The sequence below is a fragment of the Daucus carota genome, chromosome 5, assembly GCF_001625215.2.
Source record: "Daucus carota subsp. sativus chromosome 5, DH1 v3.0, whole genome shotgun sequence".
Classification (NCBI taxonomy): Eukaryota; Viridiplantae; Streptophyta; class Magnoliopsida; order Apiales; family Apiaceae; genus Daucus; species Daucus carota.
Window position 1 is genome coordinate 45,891,124 of NC_030385.2, and position 16,250 is coordinate 45,907,373.

Sequence of the window (16,250 nt, forward strand, 5' to 3'; positions counted from 1 at the left end):
TGTATTGTTTGTTTATGTGGGGTCGCACTCACATTTTTCTCAAATGTTAGAACGATATTAATAATAATTAAATAGTGTCAAGACAAAATCAAAAGTTACAACTGGAATTGTTTATAACCTATGATTATATTATTTGGCATTGTATCAGTAAACTTAGTACAATTGTTTCATGTAAACTAGAAAACAGGCTAGAATAATAAATTGAATGGTGAATATATTGTAATGGTAAATATTGATCTATAAATAAAATGTTCAAGTTTATAGCTCAATTATAAAATCTAATAAATATTAGTTTGTCGGAGAAAAATTAAAATTAAAAAAAAACAAATTTAAATATTTGCAACAACTCTCAATCTTGAAAGAGTCCAAGATCCTATTATTAACGGTTACAGGTGATAACCCCGGAACCGTTCCTAGTACCATTTTGCGGTTTTTATATCACAACAAGTCAAAGGAGTCTAAGTTCATAGTATATTTTGTCATATAATCTGCAAAAATCCAAACATTCAACTCTCTCGAAAACAAAACAGATACTCCTGTATAACTGTTCTGATTGATGCCCGTTCACTTTGTAACTTTGCAGGACTGTTAACATTACAAAAGGAAGAATTGGAATATTGTCTTTTTTTATTATTTAACAACTTGTGTAGAATGATCAACCATAATTTATGAATTTGGATTCCAAAGACAACCACAAGAGAGGGTCTTTTTCACGTGTCTATGAGTAAATATTAATAATTAGTTTTCAGTCGGATGACAAATTTTTATTGACAGAGATTTTAATACATGCATGATCGTTATTATTAACAAGACTTGAACTGTCAAAAAACCATTATATAATAAAAAAAAATGATTATTAACGTGCACAAGTAAAAAACCTTTAATAATATAACAACTCAGGAACAAACAAACAGAATTTGATGATAGTATTAGTACATAGTAAATATCCACCAAGGCCCTGTAGTTCATAATAATAGCAAGCATACCCTAGAAACAAAAACTCCAAAGAAACATCCATACTTCAACCAAGTGTCTCAGAAAGAGCTCTAAGCAGCCTCCAATGTATTTCCAACATCAATGACAAATCGATATCTCACGTCGTTTTTAGCTAGACGATCCATTGCAGTGTTCACGTAGTCCATTGGAACCAGCTCAATGTCAGCTGTTATATTGTGTTTTGCTGCAAAATCAATCATCTCTTGTGTCTCCTTCATCCCTCCAATGAGACTACCAGCTACTATTTTCCTCCCTGTCATTCCAAATAGACATTTATGCACATTAATTAGATAAATTAACCAGAAAAAAGACCGGAGAAATTGAAACACTTGCTTAATTGTGAATCTGTGGCATAGAGTTACCATAAAGCAAAGGAAAAATAGGTAGCTGCAGTGGCTGGCTTGGCGCGCCAACAAGGACAAGACGGCCATCAGTAGTCAATAGGTCGATTAGCGGTTGCAGAGCATGATCTGCAGAAACTGTGTCAATGATACCATCCATGGTGCCTGCAGCAGCCTACACAAACAATCCACATAAGAAACATCACATTTCAACCAAATTTACGGTCCTATTAATATTATACTCTTTTAATACAATTTTGTCACACCTGCAACTGAGCTGGATCAGTGCTAACCAAAAAAGCATCAGCTTTAAGGTGCTTAAGAGCTTCCTCTTTCTTGCTCGTCGATGTACTAATTACAGTCACAGTAAGCCCGAAGGCCTTAGCAAACTTGACAGCTACATGGCCTAATCCACCAAGTCCAACAACACCCAAATGTAAGCCAGGCTTGTCAAGGCCAAAGTGTTTGAGGGGGCTGTAAGTTGTGATCCCCGCGCATAGAAGAGGCGCGCCACTAGCAAGAGGCAAGTTCTCAGGCCACCGCACAATGAAATGTTCATTGCAAACCATTGTATCAGAGAAACCTCCATACGTCATAGTTCCATCGTAGTATGTTGAATTGTATGAAAGAAGTAATTTGGGACAGTAATTTTCAAGATGGTTGCTGCAGTTTTTACATGTGTGACATGATCCAATTAGGCATCCAACGCCAACATGGTCTCCAATTTTCACCTTTGTTACCTTGCTTCCCACCTCGGTCACAACGCCTACAATCTCATGCCTATAAATGCAATCAGAGTTCCGACGTTAGTCTTTACCCTAATACTCACGCACACATGTCTCTACTGAAACTCGAACTCTCACAATGCTAGGAAAAATTCAATGTCTAGTAAAATTAAGACGTACCCCGGGAGCAGAGGATATGTAGCTGTTCCCCATTCATTCTTTATGTTATGAAGATCAGAGTGACAGATTCCGTTATACAGCACATTGAACCTAACATCTTCCTCCCCTGTTTTCCTGCACACCATGCAACAAATTAATAGCTCGTTGCAATATTTCATAGGTACCGAACAACATGGGACAGTGCGGTACTTGCCCCGACACATATATCTCCTACATATTTAATAGAAAATTATTTTGCCTCTACGATTGTGGAGCTGGACCTTCCCGTAAAGGTACAAGTTCGGAACAATAAAATTATGTTGTTGATATAAATTTCTTTTACCCCGCTAGGCTAAAATTCTAGCACCGTCCTGTAGAAGATCATCGGAGAAATGGACAATAAAAATGTACCTTCTAGAGAATTTGAACGGGGCAAGAAGACCGGAAGAGTCTCGTGCAGCCCATCCGAATGCCTTAACAGGATGTTCTGTCTCTGCTGATTTCTCCATTGCATAAACAGACTCTTTATTGTCTTAGAAAGAGACCAGGTTTTAAGACAAGTCTAGCTTTGGTTCAAAGATGTATATATAGACTTTTTTAGCGCATAGTGTTGGGCACTTTGGTCATGGCTCACGCAATCCATAATCACACCCCGTAAGAAACTCATCTAAAATCTTAAATTTGGAGTGTTAGCAGAAGCAAGAATAATTATGATCATGATTAGCAGTAAATTTTTAGAAAATTATTTCTCCCAGGAATGTAAGAAAAATATTTCATCGTCAACTGCAACATAATATCTGTTATTTAAAAATTTAATTTTTCTCTCGTTTTTTGAATAATTTTAGTATTTTTCTTATTTTTAGTTTCGAGAAATCCAATATCACCCCGAAGGTCCTGGGCTCCTGGCAATATGAACAGCATTTAAAAACTAAATCTAAATTTGATTTGTGTTGGATGGTGAATACTCATCCCAACAAGGCTACAGCTGCAGTTAAACGTCTTGAGTCTTGATGTGTTAATTCAGTGGTTCAAATTAAAAGTTGAACATTCTCTTCAAAAAATTGAAGGTATGAGTAATTGAGTTTGAGGGCGGCGTTCACAACAACCATATGTATATGGACTAATTACTATAATAATAAATTCCCTTAACTAATAACTGTATCAATTATTAGTCTTTTTCCTATAAAATTTGATTATACATATGTGGGGTTGTTTACTATACATACCGACTTTTAACTTTTAGTATGAGAATAACATGAATACAATTGTTCCAGAACAATGTAGGTTAGGCAGCTAAGCGAGCCTAACTTCTGCCAACTCCTAACAATATAATATCAAAAATAAAATATTTTTAAATAATTGTTCTGTATTTTTAAAAAGTACAATATAATTATTCTCACTAGTTTTATAAATAAAATGTTCTCACGGTGTCTGGGCTGCTTAACTGTCCCCCCAAGTCGATGGTAGGTTTTCCTTCTTATATTTTCTGTCACGCAGAAACTCTTCTCTCGGGTAAAAAAGAAAAGAAAAAGGAGATTACGCAGCCCTTGCTTAATCAATCCGTGTTTTTTCACTATATTTCAATGTTGTTTTCAGGTTTACCAAACAAAGCACTTGCTTCTCTTGCTTTCCTAACAACCCATCTCAAGCTTTTACATATTTTCTTTATTGTATTACATAAAATTGACAATTATTTTTGATTATGTAAAAAATCTTAGTTGATGGAGATTTTTCTGCATGAATTGAACCAATCAATACCCTTTATTAATAAGCGAAACCACGTTTCAGTGGAACATCAGTCACAAAAGTACCAAAATTTGGTCATCTTATATCATATTTAATTATTATTATTATTATTATTATTATTATTATTATTATTATTATTATTATACTCCTATTAAAAGTATTATATTATCATTAGGAGACTTATATTGGTCAGGATTTATAATATTGTAAGATATTATAATTAAAGACGACTTCTATAGTTATTAGGATTTTATAATCAATATAAACTTTTTATTTAATACTGATCATCATTAAACTATTATGAAAAAAAATGTCATATTGGTTAGGATTTTATAATTTTATTATATTATTATGAAAAAACTTTCTTATTTATTATGATTTTATAAATAATGACTTTAATATTGGTTAGGATTTTATAATTATCAACTTAGATATTGATTAGGATTTTAAAAATGAAGAATTCAATGTTATACAATTAAAAAAAGAATTCTTAACGTTGTTCGGATTTTGTAATGCAACAGTTATACCACCAATAAAATTATTTATTTTAATTTCTTTGAACTCAAATAATTTAATTTATGAAACAACTCTATAAAGCTCCTATCATATTTCAGCATTCAAATAAATAAAGGTTTATGTTGATATTAATAGCCAAATCGATATTATCCATATATATATTTTTTATTAATACGTGAAATTTTTCTTTAGTGAAAGAATATCAGTATCAAATACCGAACTATCAAAATTTAGTTATTATCATGTAATTTAACGTCGTTATCCTACTCTTCACGATATTATAATATTATTATTATAACAGAAAGGGGGTGGTAGCACTACCATGAATAAAATTACTGTGAATTCTCTGGTTATAGTCATAAAAAGAGGTTTACAAGACTTTGTCAAAAAAGTTTTTAAATAAATTAATTTTAAATTCATTTAATTTATAATCTCTATTACAGTTTTATATTAATTTGACAAATATCCATCAATATTAAATTTACAAGAACTTTAGCATTGCACTTAATAATATTTATTAGACGTCTAAAACAATTATAAACTAAAAAAATTAATTTTATTAAAGATTAAATACACTCTCAGCCAATTTATATATGCTGGTGTTGAATTTTTTTTTCATCTATCTAGAATCAAAAACAACATAATGATTTTAATAAAAGAAAACATACCGTTTTAAAATAAATTCATATAATAACATGTATCCTGAGAATATTTATTTTGAAAAATAAAACTTAAATATAATTAAATATTAATATGTTAATGCATATTAAATTTTGTATCTTAACAATCATAATTTAAATAACTGTATCAAAAATATTATATTTTCAATAAGTAATAAACTTAAAAAATTCATATAATCCCGTGCTTGGCACGGGTTATAAAATAGTATTATTAATAAATAAAAATAAATATAAATATGTCACCTACCCTTGCACCCCTTAAATGAGGATCACAACTTGCCAGTTGCAGTATACACACGGTTGAGTAAATTCAAGTGAGGACCCCGAGAAGGATAATTGGATACGTATCTAACTATTATTTATTTTATATTATTTTTCAAAACATAAATATTTATTTTTTTTAAATAATATTTTTTTTGAAGAAAATTATTATATATATCAAATTATGAATATGAATCACCTACTTTATATTTATTTCTGAAAAAATTCAAGAAAATATATACTTTCCCGTATATAGTGATCAATAATTTTCAAATCTGGACAATATCTGAAAATATTATAAATTTGGTAAATAAAAAAATTTAAGTTACTGGCAAAAGATTTATTACTTTTCCTAAGAAAGTAATTGTTAAAATACGTTATATCTTTAATATAATATATTAATATATAAATCATATTTATATAACATCCATACTTACATTTATCTTGAAAATATTCATATTAACTAATAAATATAGATAATAATAATAATAATTATAACATATATTATCACAAATATTATACATCAATTTTACATTTTCAATTTAACTGCCAACTCCTTGCCATTGGTATTTGCATCCGGACACTATCCAATTCAGAACAATATAATTCGAATACAAATAATATTTTAAACTAAAAAACAGAATTTTGGAAATTTGTTGACGGGCTTCATGGAATCATGGGCCAAGACATGGGCCAAGACACTGCCCCTTGAAAATGAACAACTCCAAAGCACGAAGTGCAGAAGAATAATTGTTCGAAAACTGGACACAAATATTAAGTAGCAAATAATCGATGAGAAGACGACAACTCAAACTCGAGATCTTCCTACGAAGAGCACACTGATGAGTCACCCCAGCTGCATGTTCTTGTAATGCCACGTATGGACACGTGTTATGCTGGGATAGTACTTATCTTCTCGGATGAAATGCATGCACATGATGTACATGTTACATATACCCTTGTGTAATGTATCACTCCTTTGGAAAAATAAGTGTCATATTATTTCTATACTCCCTCCGTCCCCTTTTACATGTCTATTTTCCTTTCCGAAGAGTCAAATTGACTAATTTTTTACTAAACATTACAAATTATCTACTCATTATTTCTAAAATCTGAAAATTGCATATTAAAATAGATCAAATATACTTTTTAATCGTATAATTTTTATTATTTTTCTCAATTATCTGATACATGTAAAGTTCAGTTAAAATATAATCGATTTGACTGATAAAAATCAAAATGGACAAAAGAGGACATAGGGAGTATTATATTTAAAGATGCGGAAATTTTATTTTGATATATATTCAGAAAATTAAAGGAACGCTTATTTTAGAAATGATACAATAAGCTTAAAATCAAACGTGTGATCCATAGTTGCTTTTAATTTTCATATTTGGGTTTAATACAGGATCAAGATGTTAACGAGCGCTTAATGCAACACTTTGATTTATGTAAACGCGTATCAGTATATCACAGGAAAACATCAGAACTCAAGTTCATTATGTTTATTGCACTTCTGGATTGATAAACTCGGTACATAAAGCATCAAAACTTCCCTAAAACTTGGATTTCTTCCCCGTCTACTCATAGCTATTGTCCTCTCCCTTGTGAACCGGTCTCGATGTGACGTTTCCGCTTTCGACCGAGACCGGATCCATTTTCTTGGTTCACAAGGGAGTAGGACACATCAGGAACACACACGGTAGCCGAATCCAATTCAACTGTGTCGAGTGTGAGCTCTGGAACCGCCCAGGCTTGACTTGGTTCCTCTGTCCAGGCACTAGTCAAGCTATGGTTTTCGTCCACCGCTGATGAGCTTTCTATATTTCCTTGAGTATGATGAGCTATCCAGGCCTCAACCACGTTATCGTCCGCATCCAGATTAGCATCAACTCTCCAGGACGGAACTAAGTCCTCATCAGGATCTACATCAATGTCATGTATGCTGAATATTGGTGTGCAACAGTCCCCGGGCTTGACATCAACATTACTTTTACCGAAGCCTGTGTTTCCGAAGATATCATTGAGTTCCCGCTCCCAGATATCTTCGGATACACAGGCTTCAGCAGAAGCCAACCCGTTAGTCGCGATATTTCTAACGGGCTGGACATGTTCACCAGGACATGCCTTTTGCACCATTCTACTAGACGTTTGTTTTTCAGCACATTTTTTCACTGATGAGGAGGTGAGTGGACTCTGTTTGATGGGCGCGAGCTCGGCTTTCACTCCAGGCAATAGAAAGCGCTGGTGAGCTGAGACATGGATGTTCAAGGAGTGGACGGCGAGATCACAGTGTGAACAGAGCAAAGCTCGATCTTCTCGGCAAAAGAAGAAAGCCACTGCCTCCTGTACAATCAGGATGTGGTCTTAAATACTACTAGGAAAGGCTAGACGGTGGTCTTTAATTCTAGGAATTTATAATCTGTGATCTTTAACATCTTTATAAATAAAATGAAAAAGTTTTTTTATTTATATATTGTTTTAAAATGTTTTCATTTATCCAAGTAATTAGTCATAGATTAGCAACTTAATATAAAAGCAAGTCTTTTATGTTTATAAGTGTTTAATTCTAACTTACACAATTTACCTGACAAATATCACACTTTGACAATGATGTAGTTTCCAGGAGAGCAACTCTGTGATGCCTGGAAGCCAACTTATTAGCTGTGTGAACATTCTGATCACAACCATAACAAAGAGGTGCTTCATCTCCACAACACCAAATCGTGGCCTCCCTTACTTCACATACTACGCACAAAATTTTCATAGCTAAGTAGTTTTAGAGAGGTAGAGAAGAAAGAACTGTTGAAAAGATAGGATTTATGGAGATAAATATGTAACAACGTTTAAATATGATGAACAAGATGATAAAGAGAAGAAAAACTCCTGACGAAAGTAAGTTCTGTGAAGGTGAATATATGTTGGTATTTGAATACGATGAAGAAGATATCAAAAAGGTTTAGTCTTGTGAAAGGAGATTGCTGGTATTTATACCGTCAGTATTTACAAAGTGATAAGTGTTTGCATTTTCACAGTGAGAAAGATAAAATAAAAGTTAGGTCTTGGGGAAGGAGATACATCGGTGTTTATGTTTATATAAAGAGAAAGGCGAGATGAAAATTAAAAGAAAGATGATATAAAAGTTAAAAATTAGGTTTTGTGAAAGGAGTTGAGAGGTGTTTAACGTTTACAGGATGACTAAGGTGTGATATTAATATTTTTTATGAATATAGATAAACCTGGGTGAGATGAGATGTGATATATAATATCATCAAAATAGAAAAATTATAAAATTAAGTGGTATTGTTTTTACATTATTTATTCTAATAAAATAGTGTTATATAAATTATAATATGAAAATTGATTTTATTACCCATTTGTTTAGCTTTGGCAAAAAAAATAACCATTTGTTTAGCTCAAAAAATAACTTAATATAAATCATGTATTTTATTTTAGTGTATGTGAGGAGATATATAGGTTGATAAGATTCTTCAACTATACGATCATATCTTCATCCAAAATATTCTAAAATTTTAACAAATGGCATTAATACGAGTAATAGCTATGATTAATTAAGTTTATAATATGATCTTTTCAAAAAAAAAAAGTTTATAATATGATTATCCTGGATTTTATTATCTTTTGTTCCATTGATTTGATTATCCTGGTGTGATTTTATTTCTTTTGGTATAATTTTCATCTTATATGTAAGTGGACTCCAAAAGACAACCTTATCATCTTGGAGACGATGCATGATATATTAAAATGCCAAATTCACTGTGATTTTTTGGATTTGAGCTCTGGGTGTATATAAATAAAATCGCGATCTTCATCTTTGCAGCCTTAGGGTGAAACGAAGAGTCAGCGAGACAACATTCTTCGAAGCTGCCATGTTTTGCAACCGCCATAAATTATTTGCAAAATAAGGGTCGAGCATGCCAGTGTGGTATACTTATCTTGAAGAAATAAGTATTTATTCAGGAAAAATCAGTTCACTATGCCGCTTTTACCGCAAAGAAGATAATCGCCTGTTTGGATGGTTGGAAGCAAACTTCTGCTTTTTTTACCCGTTTACACTTTTAAGAAACTGAGAATCTTAGCTTTTCTCTCAGAGCTTCTACTTCTTTTTCAAACACTTTATTCACTTATTTACTTATCACTTCTACCCCACTTTTTTAATTTAAGCAAAAAATCACTTTTTTAAGCTAACTCAAACGGCCTCAATAATAATCTTATTTTTCAGAATTAAGGGATTATTTATGAATAAGTACATAAATTCTGTTTTTTCATGATATAATTCTTTTCGAATATTAAACATCTTATTAATATATTTAAAAAAATTGTGAAAATACGCATTTTGTGTATATAATAAACATATGCAACTCTACGATTACAGATTTGATTAAAGAAAAAGGGAGTACTATCATTGCAGTGTTCACATAATTCATTGAAATCGACTATTATCTTCCTTCCTATCATCCCAAAAGACCATGTCGTTTTTTTTTTCTTTTTCTTTTTTTGCCAAAAAAGACCATGTCGTTAGTTGTACAACTATGAGCACTATCGATGAGAAGATGACAGCTCAAACTCGAGATCTTCCTAAGCAGAGCACCCTGATGAGTCACACCGGCTGAATGTTCTCTTGTCTTCTCGGATGAAATGCATGAAGATAAAATAAGTATCATATTTTTCTTATATAATATTTGAAGATGCGGAAATTTTATTAGGGAGACGCTTATTCTTGAAATGAGGCAATAAGCTTAAACTTAAAGGTGTGATCCATAGTTGCTTTTAATCTTCAGTGTTTGATATGAGATCAAGATGTTAACTAGCTGTTAATGCAGCACTTGATTTATGTAAACTCATATAACTGAAGAACATGAGAACTCAAGTTCATTACGTTTATTATCATTATAAACATACACTTCTGGATTGATGAACTCGGTACATGAAGCATAAAAAACTTCTCTGAAACTTGAGTTTCTTCCCCGTGCCTCCTCATAGCTATGTCCTTTCCCTTGTGAAACTTCTCAATGTTTCTAAAGTTTCCGCTTTCGATTGGGAATGGATCCATTTTCCTGCCGTGGATAGTAATTGTCGTTCACAAGGACAAGGGAGTAGGACACATCCGGAACGCACACTTTAGTCGAATCCAATTCCACTGATTCCCCCAGTGGAGATGTGAGCTCTGGAACCGCCCAGGCTTGACTTGGTTCCTCTGTCCAGCCTCTAATCAAGCTATGGTTTTCGTCCACCGCTGATGAGCTTTCTATATTACCCTGAGTATGATCAGCTATCCAGGCCTGGATCACATTATCGTCAGCGTCCAGATAAGCATCAACTCTCCAGGACGGAACTAAGTCCTCATCAGGATCCACATCAATGTCATGTATGCTGAATATTGGTGTGCAAAAATCCGCGGGCTTGTCATCAACATTACTTTTACCGAAGCCTGTGTATCCGAATATGTCAGTGAGTTCCCGCTCTGGGATACCTTCGGATACACAGGCTTCAGCAGAAGCCAGCCCGTTAGTCGCGATATTTCTAATGGGCTGGACATGTTCACCAGGACACGCCTTTTGCACCATTTTACTAGACGTTTGTTTTTCAGCACAATTTTTCACTGATGAGGGAGTGACTGGACTCTGTTTGATTGGCTCGAGCTCGGCTTTCACTCCAGGAACTAGAAAACGCTGGTGAGCTGAGACATGGATGTTCAAGGAGTGGACGGCGAGATCACATCGTGAACAGAGCAAAGCTCGATCTTCTCGGCAGAAGAAGAAAGCCACCGCCTCCTGTACAATCAGGATGTGCTCTTTAATACAATCAGGATGTGTGATCTTAAATACTACTAGGAAAGGCTAGACAGTGGATTTACTTTTTTTCTGGGAACTTATATGTGATCTTTAACATTTTTATAAATGAAATAGCTTTTTGTTTCTTATTTACTGTTTTAAAGAGTTTTCATTTGACCAAGTAATTAGTCACAGATTATCTTAGACAGCGTCATAAAATTTAATACAAAAGTTAGTATTCTGTGTTGATAAGTGTTGCATGGAATGAGTATAGTGATAACCATGTGCGGGAGTTTCAATCAGAGTTTTAAAATCATCTAACATTGTTACTTATTTATACTAACTCACACAATTCACCTGACAAATATCACAATTAGGCACTAATGTAGTTTCCACAAGAGCAACTCTCTGATGTTTGGAAGCCAACTTATTATCTGTGTGAACATTCTTATCACAACCATAACAGAGAGGTGTTTCATCTCCGCAACACCAAACCGCAGCCTCCCTTACTTCACAAATCACACCCAAAATCTTCATATCTAAGTAGCTTCAGAGATGTGTGATACAGAGAAGAAAAGAGCTCTTTGATAGGTAGAATTTATGAAGACATATATATATTGGTGTTTGAATACGATGAAGGAGATGTCATGTAAGTAGATATCTGATAAAAGAGAAGAAATTGATGGAGGTAATGTATGTTGGTGTTTGAACACGATGAAGAAGATGTCATGAAAGTTAGTTCTGTGAAGAAAAATAGGTAATATTTATAAAGTGAGAGGTGTAAAGTGTTTATACAATAAAAAAGATGAGATATAAATTAGGTTCAAATTAGGTTTTGTGAAAAGAGTTAAGAGGTGTTTAGAATTTAAACCGATAAAATAGTAATATAAAGATTTATGAAAGTAGATGCATCTGAGTAAGATTAAGATATAAATACTATGGAGTTATTAGTAGATCAAATCACAAAACTTATACAAATTTTAGATTTATTGTATTTTGTATTATTTAAGTATCAGCTCATTGACATTAATATCTGCATCCAGACACTATCGAATTAAACATGAAGAATACCCGCTCAATTTCGAGTACATATTTTTCAAACTGGAATCAGATTTTTGGAAATTTGGTTGATGGGCCTTTATACTGCCCATGGGCCAAGACACCGTCTCTCGGAAATAAACAACTCCAAAGCAAGAAGTGCAGAAGAATAATTTCTTCCAAAACTGGACACAAACTCCAGATCTTCCTACGCAGAGCACACTGATGAGTCACCGCAGCTGCATGTTCTTGTACTGCCACGTGTTGACACGTGTTGTGCTGGGATGATACTTATCTTCTCGGATGAAACGCATGAAGATGATGAACCCTTGTGTGATGTCCTCCATTGTGTGGCAAAATAAGTGATTCTTATATTATATTTAAAAATGCCGAGATTTCTTGGCAAAAAAAAAAAAAATGTCGAGATTTTATTTTGATACACATTCAAAATTTAGAGACAGCTTATTTCAGAAAAGAGGCAATAAGCTCAGAATTAAATGTTAACTAGCTTTTGCTAAAATGTTGCTTTAGTCTTCTAAATTCTGGTTTAATGTGGGATCAAGATGTTAACTAGCGCTGTTAATGCAACAATTATTTATGTAAACGCATATCACTGAAGAACATCAGAAGTTCAGAACTCAATTACTCAAGTGGATTGATAAACTCGGTACATAAAGCATCAAAAACTTCCTTAAAACTTAAGTTCTTCTCCGTGCCTACTCATAACTATTGTCCTCTCTCCCTTGTGAACCAGTCTCAATGTGACCGGATCCATTTTCCTGGAATGGATAGTAATTATCGTTCACAAGGGAGTAGGAAACGTCAGGAACACACACCGTAGCCGAATCCAATTCGACTGTGTCCAACAGTGGAGATATGAGCTCTGGAACCGCCCAGGCATGACTTGGTTCCTCTGTCCAGGCTCTAATCAAGCTGTCATTTTCATCCCCTGCTGATGAGCTATCTAAATTACCCTGACTTGAGTTCTCGTTATGATCAGCTATCCAGGCCTGAATCACGTTATTGTCAGCATCCAGATTAGCATCAACTCTCCAGGACGGAACTAAGTCCTCATCAGGATCCACATCAATGTCATGTATGCTGAATATTGGTGTGCAACAATCCCCGGGCTTGTCATCAACATTACTTTTAGGAAGCCTGTGTTTCCGAAGATATCATTGAGTTCCCGCTCCCGGATATCTTCGGATACACAGGCTTCAGCAGAAGCCAGCCTGTTAGTCGCGATATTTGTAACGGGCTGGACATGTTCAACAGGACATGCCTTTGGCACCATTTTACTAGACGTTTGTTTTTCAGCACATTTTTTCACTGGTGAGGGAGTGACTTGACTCTGTTTGATTGGCTCGAGCTCGGCTTTCACTCCAGGAACTAGAAAGCGCTGGTGAGCTGAGACATAAATGTTCAAGGAGTGGACGGCGAGATCACATCGTGAACAAAGCAAAGCTCGATCTTCTCGGCAAAAAAAGAAAGCCACCGCCTCCTGTACAAATCAGATGTGTGCTCTTAAATACTACTAGGAAAGGCTAGACATTCGATCAGTTTTTACTTTTTATTTTAAGAATTAAAAATGAAACAGTTCTTGCTTCTTATGTACTATTTTTATTTACTGTTTAACAAAGTAATTAGTCACATATTACAAAAGTTACTAGTATTTTATGTTAACAAGTGTTAAAAGGAATGAGTATAGTAAAATCATGTGGAGGAGTTTCAATCAGTGCTCCAAATTCAGCTAACATTATTACTTAATTATACTAACCTACACAATTTACCTGACAAATATCACACTTAGGCGATGATGTAGTTTCCACAAGAGAAACTCTGTGATGTCTGGAAGCCAGCTTATTAGCTGTGTGAACATTCTGATCACAACCATAACAAAGAGGTGCTTCGTCTCCGCAACACCAAACCGTAGCCTCCCTCACTTCACATACCACGCACAAAATCTTCATAGCTGAGTAGCTTCAGAGATGTGTGATACAGAGAAGAAAGGAGCTCCTTAACAGGTAGAATTTATGGAGATAAATATATATTGGTGTCTGAATACGATGAAGGAGATGTCATGTAAGTAGATATCTGATAAAGAGAAGAAAGAACCAGTGACAGATAAAACTGATGGAGATAATGTCTGTTGGTGTTTAAATACGATGAAGAAGATGATGAAGAAGATGTCGTGAAAGTTAGTGGTATTTATAAAGTGAGAGGCGTGAAGCGTGTATACAGTAAAAAAGATGATTAGGTTCAAATTAGATTTTGTGAAAAGAATTAAGAGGTGTTTAGAATTTAAACGGGTAAAAAAGAAGTAATATAAAGATTTATGAAAATATATGCATCTGACTAAGATTAAGATATATAATACTATACAATGGAGTTATTAGTAGATCAAATCACAAAACTTATACAAATTCTAGTTTTATTATATTTTGTATTATTATTCTAATAAAATAATCTCATCTATATTATAATATAAAATACTAATTCTGTAATCATTGGTTTAGCTTAAAAAATAACTCAATGAGTCATGTATTTATATTTTAATGAATATTTTAGAAGTTGTATCATGTGTTAATAAGATTAGGGCTGTTTAACGAACCGAGCTGTTCGCGAACAAGCTCGAGCTCGGCTCGTTAAGAGCTCGTTCGGCTCGGCTCGTTAAGTTAACGAGCTCGAGCTCGAACACAAAAAATTGTTCGTTAATAAAACGAGCTCGAGCCGAGCTTTTAGTATGTTCGGCTCGAGCTCGGCTCGAGTTCGGCTCGTTAAAGCTCGAAAAAATGTAATATTTTCGGGGTTTTTTTATAATTTATATATGTTATTGGACTCAGAATTCAACATAATATATATATATATATATATATATAGATTTTAGTGATGTAATCAAAATTTTAGGAAATAATAATTTTATTTGGTTTTTAACAGGCAAGTAGAAGTTTGACTAGTACCGCTAACTAGTGTTTAATCCTAATTTAGTGTTTCAATATTTTAAAAAATATTTTTTACCGATCCAACCGTATGGATGTTAACATATATACATTTTAGTGATATAAACAAATTTTCAAAAAAAATTGAAATTATTAGGTTAGCTATTTTAAGAGTCAACTAGCGGTTTGTCCATATTTTTTTTCTGGCTCGGCTCGACTCGACTCGACTCGGCTCGGCTCGTATTTGTTCGCGAACAAGCTCGTGTTCGGCTCGTTAGTTAACGAGCCGAGCTTGAACACAATTTTTGTTCGATTGAAAAGCTCGGCTCGGCTCGGCAGAAAAAAAATTAAAGCTCGACTCGATTTGGTCAAAACTCGGCTCGGCTCGGTTCGTGAACAGCCCTAAATAAGATTATGCAACTACCATCATATTGATTAGTAAAAATATTCTAAAATTCTAACAGATAGCAATTCGAGTAACAGTTTTTATTAATTAAAGTGTATTATATGATTAGCTCTAGATTTTATTATCTTTTGTTCCATTGATTTGATAAATAATTTATATTTACAATAATATGAATAAAAAAACACTGATTTTCCTTACGAGTGTTGTGTTCCTCACCAGTGTAGTTTTGTGTCTCTGGAACCTATTTTGTCATTACTTAGGTTCCTTCACTGTGTGGTTTTATTTTTTAAGTATAATTTTCCATTCGAGATTTAATTGGGCTCCAAAGAAGACAACCTTATCGTCTTGGCTACGATGCATAATATATAAAAATGCCAAATTCACTGTGATTTTTTGGATTTGCTCTACTGGTATATATAAATTAAATCGCGATCCTCAGTATATAAATTGAATCACGATCCTCATCTTCGCACCCTTAGCGTGAAACGAAGAGTCAGCCAGATAAACATTCTTCGAAGCTGCCATGATTTGCAACCGCCATAAAATTTTTGCAAAATACGTGTTACATACGAGCAATGCCAGCTGCTTGGGACACTTATTTTCCCTCGAGCTCGAAATTCTTTTCGTATTTATATAATTTTCATAAAA

At 33.7% G+C, this 16,250-nt stretch overlaps 4 protein-coding genes across 4 annotated transcripts; all 4 read right to left on the reverse strand.

Annotated features, from left to right (window-relative positions):
* Positions 1-862: 862 nt before the first annotated feature.
* LOC108223257 (probable mannitol dehydrogenase) lies at positions 863-2,789 on the reverse strand. Its single transcript, XM_017397415.2, has 5 exons — positions 2,633-2,789; positions 2,243-2,356; positions 1,604-2,117; positions 1,359-1,512; positions 863-1,249 (listed from the first exon to the last, which is right to left on the reverse strand). Exons 1-5 carry the CDS (start codon positions 2,728-2,730, stop codon positions 1,047-1,049), a joined length of 1,083 nt encoding a protein of 360 aa, XP_017252904.1. The 5' UTR covers positions 2,731-2,789; the 3' UTR covers positions 863-1,046.
* A 4,020-nt stretch (positions 2,790-6,809) lies between these two features.
* LOC108222326 (uncharacterized) lies at positions 6,810-8,364 on the reverse strand. The gene is made up of 2 exons (XM_017396246.2): positions 8,012-8,364; positions 6,810-7,770 (listed from the first exon to the last, which is right to left on the reverse strand). Exons 1-2 carry the CDS (start codon positions 8,189-8,191, stop codon positions 7,015-7,017), a joined length of 936 nt encoding a protein of 311 aa, XP_017251735.1. The 5' UTR covers positions 8,192-8,364; the 3' UTR covers positions 6,810-7,014.
* A 1,988-nt stretch (positions 8,365-10,352) lies between these two features.
* On the reverse strand, positions 10,353-11,756 carry LOC108221858 (B-box zinc finger protein 22-like). Its single transcript, XM_017395711.2, has 2 exons — positions 11,577-11,756; positions 10,353-11,219 (listed from the first exon to the last, which is right to left on the reverse strand). The coding sequence occupies exons 1-2, from the start codon at positions 11,754-11,756 to the stop codon at positions 10,464-10,466; spliced, it is 936 nt and encodes a 311-aa protein (XP_017251200.1). The 3' UTR covers positions 10,353-10,463.
* A 1,217-nt stretch (positions 11,757-12,973) lies between these two features.
* Positions 12,974-14,227, reverse strand: LOC108221859 (B-box zinc finger protein 22-like). The gene is made up of 3 exons (XM_017395712.2): positions 14,048-14,227; positions 13,405-13,758; positions 12,974-13,267 (listed from the first exon to the last, which is right to left on the reverse strand). The coding sequence occupies exons 1-3, from the start codon at positions 14,225-14,227 to the stop codon at positions 12,974-12,976; spliced, it is 828 nt and encodes a 275-aa protein (XP_017251201.2).
* Positions 14,228-16,250: the final 2,023 nt, after the last annotated feature.

Coding starts and splice junctions, on each gene's coding strand:
- LOC108223257 (XM_017397415.2), bottom strand. CDS start 2,730: ATGGAGAAATCAGCAGAGACAGAACATCCTGTTAAGGCATTCGGATGG. Junction 2,357..2,632: donor CCGTTCAAATTCTCTAGAAG/GTACATTTTTAT, acceptor CATGGTGTGCAG/GAAAACAGGGGAGGAAGATG. Junction 1,250..1,358: donor TATTTTTCCTTTGCTTTATG/GTAACTCTATGC, acceptor TTGGAATGACAG/GGAGGAAAATAGTAGCTGGT.
- LOC108222326 (XM_017396246.2), bottom strand. CDS start 8,191: ATGAAAATTTTGTGCGTAGTATGTGAAGTAAGGGAGGCCACGATTTGG. Junction 7,771..8,011: donor CAAAGTGTGATATTTGTCAG/GTAAATTGTGTA, acceptor CTGATTGTACAG/GAGGCAGTGGCTTTCTTCTT.
- LOC108221858 (XM_017395711.2), bottom strand. CDS start 11,756: ATGAAGATTTTGGGTGTGATTTGTGAAGTAAGGGAGGCTGCGGTTTGG. Junction 11,220..11,576: donor CTAATTGTGATATTTGTCAG/GTGAATTGTGTG, acceptor CTGATTGTACAG/GAGGCGGTGGCTTTCTTCTT.
- LOC108221859 (XM_017395712.2), bottom strand. CDS start 14,227: ATGAAGATTTTGTGCGTGGTATGTGAAGTGAGGGAGGCTACGGTTTGG. Junction 13,759..14,047: donor CTAAGTGTGATATTTGTCAG/GTAAATTGTGTA, acceptor TGATTTGTACAG/GAGGCGGTGGCTTTCTTTTT. Junction 13,268..13,404: donor GAAACACAGGCTTCCTAAAA/GTAATGTTGATG, acceptor AACGTGATTCAG/GCCTGGATAGCTGATCATAA.